Consider the following 13,283-nt stretch of genomic DNA (forward strand, 5'->3'; position numbering starts at 1 on the left):
TGAAATTTTTTCTAAGAAGTTAAGCACTTTTCATTGACTTACTGTCATGAGTTTTTATGTTAAAAATCTTCTTCTGCACTAACATACCACACTGAGTTTGGTTTTAAACTGAGAGAAACAATCCATCAGGTGCTGAATTCAAGTTAAGTTTCATTTTTAATTAAATAGAGTCCAGCTGGTTTACCTTAGCTTTTCTATTTCTGTTTTAACACAGTCTGTGCACTTAATACATTGAAGACCTGGGACTTTCTGTTCATCTTACTACCACTCCCTTTTACTTGTACTAGCACAGTAAGTCTACTTAGTACTTTTTATATCCAACAGCAGGGAAGGAGGATTCCAGCAGGTGCTGCAGACATGCTAACTGAAAAAGAATGCAGAGAAAGTGAGGAAATTTCACTTCAATATTATGTAGATACATATTTCGACATGCTTATTTTCTGTAGTATGTCTCCTACTGTGTCAGTTAACCCAGACTGAAAGAATGTCAATTTGAAGCTTACACTGGAGTATAATTCTGCATGAAGGATTTTTCAAGCAAAAATTAAATGAGAATAAAAATTCTTCGAGAAAGAACGAAGAATCTGGTCAATCTACCATGTTGATATTTAATAATGTGCTTGCCCAGGGTAGCCTGGAAAAGTCTGCTCCAACGGGTCTTGTCACAAGCTTTCTCGTGTATTTTTGATGTGTCCTTGGATGAAGTTATTTACTCTCAGGACTTCATTTTGCAACAGTAAGACTTCTGCATTTCAGCTCCTAAATTCCACTCTTCTCTCCAAGACAGCTTCTCTATTGTCTCATAATTCTTGTGTTATGTGCAAATCATATATTAAGGTATTGCTCACTTTTCCCCTTCCCCTGGCTCTTTGCTGTCCCATTTTCTCTATCACTTGAGTTAAATGCATATTTGTCATATGGCTTCAGGACCTTTTTTAACTTCTCCTTATGCTAGTTCATTCCCATACAGTGTTTCGCTATTTCCCACTTTCAATGCACTACAGTTTTTTTCAACACAAAATCCTTAAACTTCACTGCTTTTTTTCTTTTTTCATTCCTATGTTAATCTTCTGTTGTCTCCTCTCTATTTCCCCCAAAACATCTCCCTTTCAAACCATTCTGTCCTCCCCAATCTATGCAATGTTTTCCAGCCAACATTATCTTTCTGGCTGAGGAGTCTGAAAATATTTTATCCTGTTTGATCTGCTTCCAGAGCCTCTCTCCCTTTTGCATCAGATGCCATCTCCTGAAACTGAATTCTCAGCTTAGCATATTCTGACTTAATTTTAATTATTTTCATATATTGTTTTCTGCCCTGTTTGTTCCCTTTTGTTTCATTCCTAGGCCTACCCCTTATGAGCTGCACTCTGACTTTTGCTGCCCTGCTCAGCCTTTTCTGTCACTTGCTGTAATCTTTCCCCTTTCTCTTCTACTGCCCTGGGTAAGGTTGGACCAGGTTTACCCCTCCAAAGTGAAACCCCTCACTGCTTCCATAGTTACTGGAGAGGTAACTAACTTCTTCCTATACCTTACTTGATTTTGAATGGTAAAATGCAGCAAGCAATTATACTGTGTTTTCTCAAAGAGAAGAACATCAGGATGTTTACCAGGCTCGAGTATAATGATTGGCACCAATTTTTGTCCTGGTTCTCTTCATTACATTTGCTCATGCTGTGTGCAGTCACTGTGACTGACAGTTCAGATGCTGTAAATGTCCTGGCACCTATAGGCTGGTGGATACCAGGCACTGGGCCATGAGATGGAGGAAGGTAAGTGTTATCACCACCACCCAGCTGGATAATTGGCCCCAATTTACCCTCTGCGCCAAGGCTCACTCCAGCAAGCACTGTCTCTCTAATACATACTGTAGGTTGGGGTGGGATATCAGCTTATGCCAAACAAAGTACTGTATACACTACTTATAGGGCACCGTGGAAATAATTAGTTGCACTAAGCTCACATGGGCAATAATCAACACTATGGTCTATAATCAACAGACATCTTCTTAAGAAAGGGAAAAAAAAAGGGTCCTTGTATATAATAAACTGAGGGAACTACCTGCAGCTTCATAAAAGAGAAGAAAGGCAAATGTTTACCTTATGGCAATGCTAGAAAACCACAGCATCTTTAACCCACCTTTTCATGGATTTGGGAGAGAGGTCCTTTTCTATATCCTTTGCAGGAGCATTGTAGGAGTCCGCATTGCATTCACTGTCATCATCGTATTCGTGGTCAAGCAGTGTTCTTGCCCACGTCCCCATGTCATAGGGGGGCAACATTCCTCCAAACTCTGAAGGCAGGATCTCAGGGTGTATTAGCTGATGCAGGCTGTTGAGGTTATTGCCATGCAGGAATATCTGTATGTACACATGCAGGTAAAATCAAAGCAGTATCACCAAAAAATGTCAAAGCCTAAATTACATCATCATTATTAGAGGATATTGTACATTTTCAATGTTCTGGCTGTACTGGGCTAACAGAGATGGCCACCAGGGCACACATCATCTCTGCCTTAAGCATAGTCATACTATGTTCATAGACCTACAAATTGATTACAGCATAAATGACTTAAAATTCTTGCAAGACAAGGTGCCTAAGGAGGGTAAGAACTGATGTCTGGTAACCAGATGGATGGAAGATTAGATAGACTGCCTGTCTCTTGTTATTTGCTCTCCCTAATCCTGTGAATTAATTAAGTGAATAAATTAAGAACATAAATAATAAATAAAATTAATATTAATCATATACATTAAAGAATATATATTGACTTTCAGCATCCAGCCAGCCATGAGTTCTATAAATAAGATAAATAGTGTAGTGTAATGAAAACTCCAATAGAAAGATTTTCTTCCTTAATATGGTGGCACTAGTAACTACCATCCATACCTGCCAAAATATGAAGTAATGACAGTAAAATAACTTCTGTGACAACAGTGAGGGAATAGTTGATGGACCATTTGATATTTTCCATCAATGTTTTGGTAGACTGATTTTCATATACGCTCCACATTTATATATATGTATATTAATATGACATATATGTATATGAATACTTGTATTTACGTTTATGTTGAACCTTATTGTCTCTCCTCAGAGATCTGCAATGTGTGACTGATGAGCACTAGAAACAGAGCACCTCTGAATTCAGACAGCCTTCTCCCACGGGTACTAGGGATCTGCAGACTTTCTGCTCTTGGGTATGGCTACACGGCCAGCTCACAGCAGCTATTTCTAGACTAGCAAGTAAGATGGGCCAGGATTCATCCCTTGGGACTAGGAGCAAGTGCCACGGCACAGTTCATATCCACATGGTTAAACTCCTTTCATCTCCAGAACAAGCTCACTTCATCCATACTGCTCACCGGTCCGCGCCATCCCCAAATTGTTCCTGAGGCAATGTCTAAGGAAGCACCAGCTGGCACCGGCCAGGGCCCTGCCAGAAAGTGTCCGTACAATTAAACGGCATCGAATCGCATTCTGCTTCACCTTGCAGAGGCTTCTCTGGACAGCTATACCCCTAGCATGGTTTATCCAGAGCTAAATTCAAAAGGCAGAAAGACAACAAGACCAAATGTATGCTTGTCTTGCATCCCTTATTTCAGCCCGTCTTCCAATCAGCTGTGGAGACAGGAAGCTTAATATGACCATGCAAACCCAGTAATGTTCTTCCATCTTGGAAAGGAATTTATCCTTGTGTGAAAGAACAAATATTAACGGCAAAAGTAATTTGTTTTATGGTGCCTTTCCAATGGAATGCTTCACTTCTTAGCAACTGTTTTTATACATGCCTAGTACTACATTTATCTGAATATAGATATCAGTTGCAAGTCTACCAGACATACTAAAAAAAATACAAAATAATTCAGGGTAAATGCAACAGATAAATAATGAGCCTGATAAAATTCTGAAGATAATTCCACTGAGTTTGGGGTTTTTTTCACAATCATTCATTCTGCCTCTTACGAGTTTTTTAATAAGATTATTTTAAATTTTATGTGCTGGGCATAATCACCACATTTGGATACTAAGTTTTGGACGCTAAATCAATATTTAACCAGCTGACTACTTCTTATAGGTATTCAGTATTGACAAAAACATTTGAAAAAAGTCTGAAAATATATGTAAAACGTTTCTGAAAATATATATCATTGATTCAGGTGTCTAAAAAAAAAATTAGATGCTGGTAAGCACCCCTGTTCAACTGTCTTGTCACTTATTTTTAATGTTGTAACACACCCATGTGCTGTACTTTATTCCCTGGTTATGCATATGCAGCACTTTAAAAGGCCTCAAACATAACTGGCACTATAATGTTCTTTGTTGACACTGTAGTCAACAAAGTGCAACTGAATTCTGCAAAATGGGTTTCATTTGCATATTCATAACAGATATCACATAAAAAGATTTGTAATCTATAGTTCAAAATTTGTGAATACCAGAGTACTCTCAAGCATAATCTGACAGTAAAAAACAGCTAAATGCCAAGGATCAGTGTGGCCTCATAGACTGTTTGAGGAGAGAAAATACAGAGTTGCTTAGAGAGCCGATCCCACTAAAAAAAAAAAAAAAAAAAAAAAAAAATCATCAGATTCTTTGTAGTGGCTTTGTACATGATGCCGATTGTGTTTTCCTGGATGACAAATGTCCTGTTACAGAAATAATATCATTCCATGTGCTATCACCACCAGGCTCTAATTTAATTGCACTGATGCAAATGCTGCAAATTCAGCGACATCTCACAGACTACTTGTGCTAATACACAGATGCATGCACGCAAATTTCCTTTCATTGGCTTTCATTCAAATCAGTATTTGCAAACTACTATACACCAAATGTGTGGTTTAGTTCACGCTAATGTCAAGGAAATCACACGAGGAAAGGACTTTGTACCTACTACCTCCGTTCATAAAAGAAAGACACAAATAATTTTAACAGAAATTAAATAGAATTGAACTGAATCTTAATAGAAACTGTAAAGTTGGCAATATTTTTTATATAATCCTGAGGAGAAAGCATATGCTTACATTTTAAAATACATTTAAGTAAACTGTTTGACTGTGTCCTTAAAGGACAACAGTGTATAGGTTTCTAAAACAGTTAAAGGTGTATTTAAGTACCTACTACCAATAGCAAGCCGATACATTGTATATGTCAACTTTATTAGCATAAGATATGTATGCTGACTACAACTGCCAGGTACTGGGACATTAAACAGAAGAATACCCTTTTTCGTGTCTTCTCCTTTAGAAAGGGCCGTATAACTGTGTAGAGGGCATGGATATACCAGGGCTGATTGACGAAATGTATTCCTCCAAACCGAGCTGGAAAGCTGTCCTGTATGTCACAAAACAAATACATACAATGTGAGTTGAGTCTCAATGCAAGGTTGCACACTTAACTTTTTTTTTTTTTTTTCTTTTCCTGAATGTTTTCATTTTAATAATAAACCTTAAACAAGAAGAAACCTTCAAAATTGTGTCCTCTCAGTTGAGTTCCAACCTTCCACACCAATAAGCAACACATCCTGGACAGAGAAGTAAGGAAGCATGCTGAGACAGCTACAGTATTCAAATAAAGACACAGCATTTCTAACCTCCAGAATTGCTTTAAACATTTATGATTTGCCCATAATCCATCTATGTGATATACTTTTATCTTTTCCACTTCTACGGATTGTAATCATTTTTAATAGTAACCATCTCAACTCTTCCAGTGTTATTGAAGAGCACCAGAATGTCCCTCTTGTTTCCACCTTAAAAAGAAAGCGTAAATCTAAACTACTATTCAAAATGTCTCCAATATTATCCATATTTCATAAAACTGAGAATGCATTAAACATTATGCATAAACTGTTATGCAATATCCATGACAGTAATTCTTGTCACATAGTCAGGGGCCTTCTGGGAGCTCAAATGTAAGGATAGCATATCTGTATTGAAAGCAATGACTCTTCTTTTTTCTTGCTGAGAAACACGAGGGGCAGACAACTCACTAAGAAAGATTCTGATCTGCGTTTTCAATTTCTAGGTCAAGAGAATATGCCAGAGGGTTTGGCAGTTTGAAGAGGGCAGCCACTCTGTCCTGGAATACTATTGCCAAATTCATTGCATGCCCTCATTTCGTCTTTGGCTGGTTGGTCGTACACTCAAACAACGCAGTAAGCTGATGCTGTCTCCTATGTTGCCTAAAGTTGCAGTACAGAACAAGGAAGAAAGAGGTGTAAACAGGTATCTAAACTGATGCATGTCCGCTTTTGTTTTCATGGGTTACATCAGAACCTTCACACTGTTTAGGTATACAGACTTATTAAATTAATGGCTTTCATATGAGCCCTTTTCAACAGGTGGTCCACTCTAGGCAGCCATGGTAGGCACTTGGATCAAAACCAGGTTCCTTACAGCAGCAGCAACTCCCATTTGGCAATACAGGTACAAACAAGGACATGCTTCCCAGCTACACCTCCTGCTCATCCTCCTGTGTGGATGCAGTAAAGGCAGCTTCAGGTCTGTGACAGTGGGATAAGAGGCTCAAATCAAGTGGTTAGATGGAGCACTGTGCAGATAGATGTACTTTGTCTCCTCTGGAGACAAGACACCAGGCCATATAGAAGCACTCAACAGTCGAGATGTAATCCACAGACCACCATTTGAAGCCTACTGATTTAAGGTCATACAGCACACAGCAAAAAAAATGGCCAAGAAAATATCATAAGGTATATCAACCAATCAAGAACTGTCAGATAAGGAAGGCAGGAACAGTAGGAAGGAAATCTTTCATTAAATGTTTCCAGATAGGAATATACATTGAAAAACTGCATGTGCCAAGAAACCTCTTTAGTTCTGTAAATGTGAACACACTTGTGGGAATAACAAAGCCTGAAGAGGTGACTTGCTCCTCTCAAAAATGCCATTCAATAATTGGAAGGCACTTCCAACCCAGGGGGTCTTTACATCGGGGTGCCTCCTGCCTCCAAATTACAACAACTTAGTGGATTACCAGATGAAATATTGTCCATCAGGGAGGCAATGCCTTTGCAATAATCTACAGGAAGGATGACAGCTACAATACGCGCCACTAACATCTGACTGGCCACAGAACAACAATCAATGCAATTAACAGTCTATTTTACAGATTTTCTCCAGAAACATTTGATTAACAACAGCCTCAAAATGCAACAATCCTATTGAAAGACTGTACTACAGAAGCGTCATCTTGCTAAATGCCTAGTTCTTGTCAGTGCTGCCTAAATGTCAAACAGGATGGTTGATAATTTGACATGTAATTCATCCCGCTCAATATCATAAATCCCCAAACACCATTTTGAGAATATAACCTCTGATGCACAAAAGGTAGTAAATTATGTCCCTATCACAGCAACACAACAGATCCATTAGGAAGGATAAATCACTGAATGACACTTTAACCTTTAGTTGCAAAAGATATCATTCATCTACAGAAGGCTGTGTTTATTTGGTTTATCATGGCTGCTGCTCCAGTAAAGAAGTCCACTGCAGCATGCTGTGCACCATGCATGAAAGAGGATACTCTAGAGCTGCAGAAGACATCTTTTGCTAGTTTCATCTATATGTCTCAGAAGATATCTTCAGAGTTAACTCTGGAATGTAAGCCTCATGGGGATCAAACACTTTTTATAATGTAGGCACTATGGAACACAGCAATGCAAACCGGCCATTCCTAGTTGCGTGCCTTCTTGCATGATTTTATAAGCATTTAAATTAATACAAGTGCCCCAAAACTCACACACATCAAGTTATGAAATGTTTGTTCTTTATTGCTCAAAAAATGTCTCACACAGAAACCGAGGACAATTTGTGAATGAGAAGATCTCAGTAGGCAAACAGCCATGCATACACACAGATTCAGAGCAGAGAGACAAAGATATTTGTATTCTACCATGGACTCAGAATGGATGACTCGTCAATACTCGGTATCTTTATAAAGATATTAAATTTCTAGCAGATAAAAGGAGTATCTTTAGAAGGTACCACTTTGACACTTCCATTATCTTTTCCTGCATCTTGGAAACCATTTACATGGAGGATCATGAATGTATGCAGAATGATCCTCAAACAGATGTCACTTGATATTAAAAGCCAAGTTGTCTCAGTGTTTTTCAGCCTTTCTAAAGGCATTTTCCAGAACTGACTAAAGAAGTCAGGTACTTAGCAATTTCTGTGACTGAATTGAGGTGCCCAAAGTCAGGAGCACTTCCTAAGGTGTAATCAGGAACCCTCAAAATTTAGGCCTGGAAAGAGAAAGGGCAATTTGGTCAGAATGATCCTGCATTGTACATAGTGATGGAACTAGAATTCAAAAGCTGCTGAACGAAGATCCAAAACCCAATCTCAACAGCACCTGGTGAGAAAATAAAAAAGTGGAATAAGCAACTACAGCTGCTGGAGAAACAGGTTTCAGAAGGTTGTCTGGCTCTTCTCAGATGTATCCGACTTCCACATGGGGATTTGCCAGACAGATGGCCATCCTACACAAACAGCAGGTAGGAATTTCTTCCAAATCACTGATTCTTGTGGGTTTTTTACACAGATCAAATCACAAGTGCGGCGGCAGTCACAACTGCCTCTATAGACATACTGCACTTCAACAGAAAAGCCTGTAACCTATGAATCACATGAATTCTAAGTAAAAGGAATCACATGCCAGAAAACAGTAAGTAATGGAGAACAGCCATGAAGTGAGCTGTGCATTTGACTGGAAAACTAGTAAATCTGATGGGGTATTACCAAACCACGAAAAAGAACTAATTATATACACACTGTGTGTGGATATTTTAGCATCCACGATAACCTCTGTTTATGCAGCAGAACACAACCTAAGGGTGCCCCTGATGAACACAGTCTGGGACATGGCAGTGCCACAGACACAAGCAAGCAGGTAGTTACTATCAGGGACCACAGACAAGGGACAACTAACAGTGGGCTGTCAAGGAAGAGGCAGACCCCTATACTACTGCTTGCAGGACTGGTCAACTACCAGTGCACGGCAGTAACTGACCTCTCCTCTAACATTTATAAGGCAGCATTGCAGAATGATCCCAAGCAAACTGCCTCACTGGGTTTCCATCTCTGAGGATATGGTTCTTCTCACTCACAGCACAGTGGTTTTACTTCTCTGCCACACATAATTTATATGACCTGTCTCCACAAACTTCCTCTCCAGGGACCCAACTGCCGTTGCCTGCTACTGCCCTTGGCACATGCTAAGAAGCCAGGTTTCTACTCGCTGGGCACCGCGTCGCACCCTGTGCTGGGCTCAGCCATCACCTGAGCCGGCTCTCAGGGTCTCATAGAGGGTCCTGCTCTCTGCTGTGGCCAGCTGAAACCCTTACAGCAATTGGAATAACTTAAAAAACAGTACATGACATTTTCAACAGTACCTAAGAGAAGAAAGTGCCAAATTCCTACTGAAGATCACTGTGAGCTTCTTAGTGGTGTCAGAACTGTTATCATAGAGATAATAAAAATGGCCCACATTATTCATCGTTACCAAATGCAAAAAATTATAGAACTTCTTAAAGTCCACAGCATTTTCCACTCCTTGGGTATCGTGTCTACATTTAAACCCCTGAAGTCTATTTCTAAAGAATTAGCCCCCCCCGCCAGCTGAAATCAGTACTGGAGTCAAATTTGTTTGCACAGCTCTTAGAAGTGTAGTCTTAGAAGCTGCTGCGACTGCTTTGTGCCCAACGGTGCATTGGCAGCCCAGCCACATCAGGGCCTCACGAGTGTTCTGCTCATCACCTGCACAAAGCCCCTCTGGAAACACCTTGCCACACACTAACACCGTGAGAGTGCTTGGGCACGTATGCTGTGGGGTCATGTTTGAGGGTTTGCTGTCCTTATGGACAGTGAAACTGGTTTTGGATACAGTTGAGAGTCATCCTTCAAAGGACTGTCTAGATAAATATAATGAATACACTCACACGCTTTATTTAAGTCCATGTTTGTGTGCTGTGATGAATTCAGGCCGTAGCATCCACAGGTGACAAGAGGGTAAAGAGTGAAAGCTATGAAAACTGTATCTTCATAACAAAAATTATGAGTTCAAAGATAGCATATTAAATTATTAATATCTTAAATGTCACTCAAGAGTTATTCCTAAGGGTAATAAATTCAGGTCTCCTCCAGCCATTCCAAAAAGTCAAGCACTTCAGGGGGAAAAAAAAAAAAAATCATTATGATGAACCAAAATAGTATCTTCATAATGGAAAGATACACTAGAAAGACACTGAAACATTCTGTCTGATGCAAGATGCAGCACAATTAAATTTAATTTTTAGATGTTAAAGAGGAAGCTGTGGAAAATCACAGAAAGAAAAGGCTCTGATTATAAGGAATATTTCACTTCCTTAGTACTCCAAGAGTTGAATTACCAGAGGAACTAAGAGCCACTGCCATCCACATCAGGAAAAGAAACCCAAGTCTTGCTCCCAAACTGTAACTTTCACTGAAGGTATGAAAGAACAAGGCACTTTGAATACCGAGCTTCCTGCAGGCATCCATCCATGACAAGGGTAACTGCTATGTCTCAAAACAAAGTAACTTGTGTGTCAAGACTGATCACCTGTGCTGAAGGCATGACCTTAGTCTGAGACCCTATCCAGTGGTATGGTAGGATGATAAAAAGACTGAAAAGCGAATCTGTGGAGACTAAAAGACTTTGGATTGTTTTGGAAGGCAGATGCTACCTATAAACACACTAGGGAGGATAAACAACAGGTGATGAAAGAGCCTTTCAAAACAAAGGACAATGCTGACACCTAAACAAATGAGCAAAAGCTCAGCATGAACACAGCTAGACTGGAAAGTGGTAGACAGCTTTAATCATCAAACATGCAGTAGGTCAGGGAGAGGGGGGAACAAGCAACCTAACTACTTTTGAGACAAAGATTACTAAATTACGAGGAAGCTAAGATTCAGGTTGTCTGTAACAACGGGCAATCTCACCTCTGTTCCCCTGTGTTGAAGTCTTTTATGGTTCAAATACAAAAAAAAATCCAGGTTTCAATGGTGGTGTAATTTTGCTTGATCCCTGGAATAGATGTGTTAAGTCTTTTGCCTCTGTAAGACTACAAAGTTGTTCTCTCCTAGCTTGAGCATTTCATTTTTATTAAACAAAATTGAACCATTTCTAAGACAAATAGAAAGTGCCCAAATAAATTTTTGTTACTGTGTTCAAACAGAAGAGCACTACCTAAAGGCAAATTAACATCATTCAGTGACATTCCTACAAAATAAGATTTAATTATCTAGGACTGGATGTTGTAATTTTGCTAAGAATCTTCCAGTGAAGCTATTCGACTTTTGGCAGTCCTTCTTTTCATTTCTATTAGTCATTTTACCATACAGCTCACATAGAAATATGTTAAATTGAATGAGATGAGAAGAGAGAGAGATGGTATCCATCCAGTGAGAATACTGCTCTTTTTATTGAAGTATCTGTTTTAATTTCAAATAATCTTCCATCTTTCATTTCAGTATGTTACTCATAAAGATTATATATTGGTTAAATTAATTAGGTGGATAAGGATTTAAAAGCCATCTGACCACACATGTCTGCATGTTTATATATAAATATAATAAAATTTTAAATCTACATAGATTTCATTCTTCCACTATATGGATGAAGGGCTCAGATCGTTCTCATTTTTTCTCATGAAATGGGCTTGATAATGAAAACATTTTGTATAAAACCTCTCATTTTAATTTGAAATTACTTTGGTTTTGCAAATTAACTTCAAAAGGATTTGTTCTGATTTTTTTAAAAGTTTTAATTAGAAATTGTGCAAAATTCTTTTAGTGTTTTTTTCTTGTTTTGACAGAGGCTTGGGGTTTGGGTATTTTTTTTCATAGCTCATTTGTTTGGTTTGAACCTGGAAAAATTAAGGCTTTAATTTTAAAGAGGACATGAAAAATGCTGTTTTCCACAGACAATTCTGTCTTCAACTACCAAGACTGTCTCTTTTTTACTTCTAAATAACATTTCATTTGAAATGTGAGATATTAAAAAAGGGGGGAAAGAAACCAAAACTTCTTCAAAATGTGATGCTGTTTTCCAAATTGGCAAAGCCAGAAAAACATTAAGAAAGGTAGTAGAAGCAGGTTCTTCTATACTGTTTTCTTTTCCTGTGATGAAAAGCATTCTTTACAATAGGCAGTTATCAGATGGTGATTACTACTATGGCAATTCCCATACAGGAAAAAAACCTCCATTTTCCAGACAGCTTGTGAATGTCTTATTAGATTAAGATTAGAGAGAAATGGCAAAAACACTATAATGCAAACTGCTGTGCATAAATATAGTAACAATACTTTCATAACGCTGGTAGAATAAAAATAATGGGGGAAATTAGTGTTCATAAAAAATGACATACTCAAATTCCTGAAGGCAGAAGTCTTTGGCCAGGGACTGCACAGGAGGAGATGAAACACCACACCAGCATCTCAGCTTGTACCACCCCCGTCCTGAAGTCACCCTCTTCTAGTCAGTGAGGCTATCCTGATGCCCAAACAGCCCTTGGTCTCTGCCAAGACCACTGAGCACAGGATTACTGTTATGATGCTTTCCACCATGCAGAAAGCCTCCCGCAGCCCTGAGGCCATTTCAAAGAGGAGCACCACTAGCTATCAGATAGCCCCTTCCCTGTGCCTGACCACTTCCAAATGTGAGGAGGCTGAATAGCACCTTATTTAGAATTGCCTTAGGAAAGCTACACATATTTGTTCTCTTTTATTCATCAAAAATGTGATCTCATGCTGTCACATTTCCTTCATAGCAGAAGGAAGGGAAGCCTTACAATTATGTTAAAACAAGGATTGAAAGAAACAATGACAAGGTAAAAACCATAGAAATAAGAGCAAAGTGAGGACCAGAGGAAAGCAGGAAAGATTAAATTAATATTAATTCAGGGAGGGATATAGAGAAACTACCATGATGCACAAGAGAAAAACCTATTAATCATGTTTCTTTTCTAGCCCTTCTTCAAAACTGGCATAGAAAGGCAGGGAAAGAGAAATATTAAGTATTGCTACATGGTGGACGCATGTTTAACAGTCACATGCCAAGACTGATTTTGCAGACCTAGACTCAAATAGGGTAAGGAAATACCAAATCTTATGCCTTCTATATGATCTTTGCATATCTTTCCAACTGACAATTTCCCAGAAGAACCAGAGCCAGCCTATGCATTTTTAATTCTGGATTGGCTTCAGCCAAAATTTGCAAGAATCTACATCTGAACTGAC

At 38.8% G+C, this 13,283-nt stretch overlaps 1 protein-coding gene across 2 annotated transcripts in view; it reads right to left on the reverse strand.

Moving 5' to 3' along the window:
• The window catches only part of CLVS2 (clavesin 2), a 58,060-nt gene that overhangs the window by 10,985 nt on the left and 33,792 nt on the right, over positions 1–13,283 (reverse strand). For both annotated transcript variants that reach the window (XM_009969640.3, XM_042796022.1), the window contains 2 exons: positions 5,224–5,334; positions 2,137–2,357 (listed from right to left, as the gene is read on the reverse strand). In XM_009969640.3, the coding sequence (XP_009967942.2) occupies positions 2,137–2,357; positions 5,224–5,334 (332 nt within the window). The remainder of the gene's footprint in view (positions 1–2,136; positions 2,358–5,223; positions 5,335–13,283) is intronic.

The sequence above is a fragment of the Tyto alba genome, unplaced genomic scaffold (assembly GCF_018691265.1).
Source record: "Tyto alba isolate M040663 unplaced genomic scaffold, T.alba_DEE_v4.0 Super-Scaffold_22, whole genome shotgun sequence".
Classification (NCBI taxonomy): Eukaryota; Metazoa; Chordata; class Aves; order Strigiformes; family Tytonidae; genus Tyto; species Tyto alba.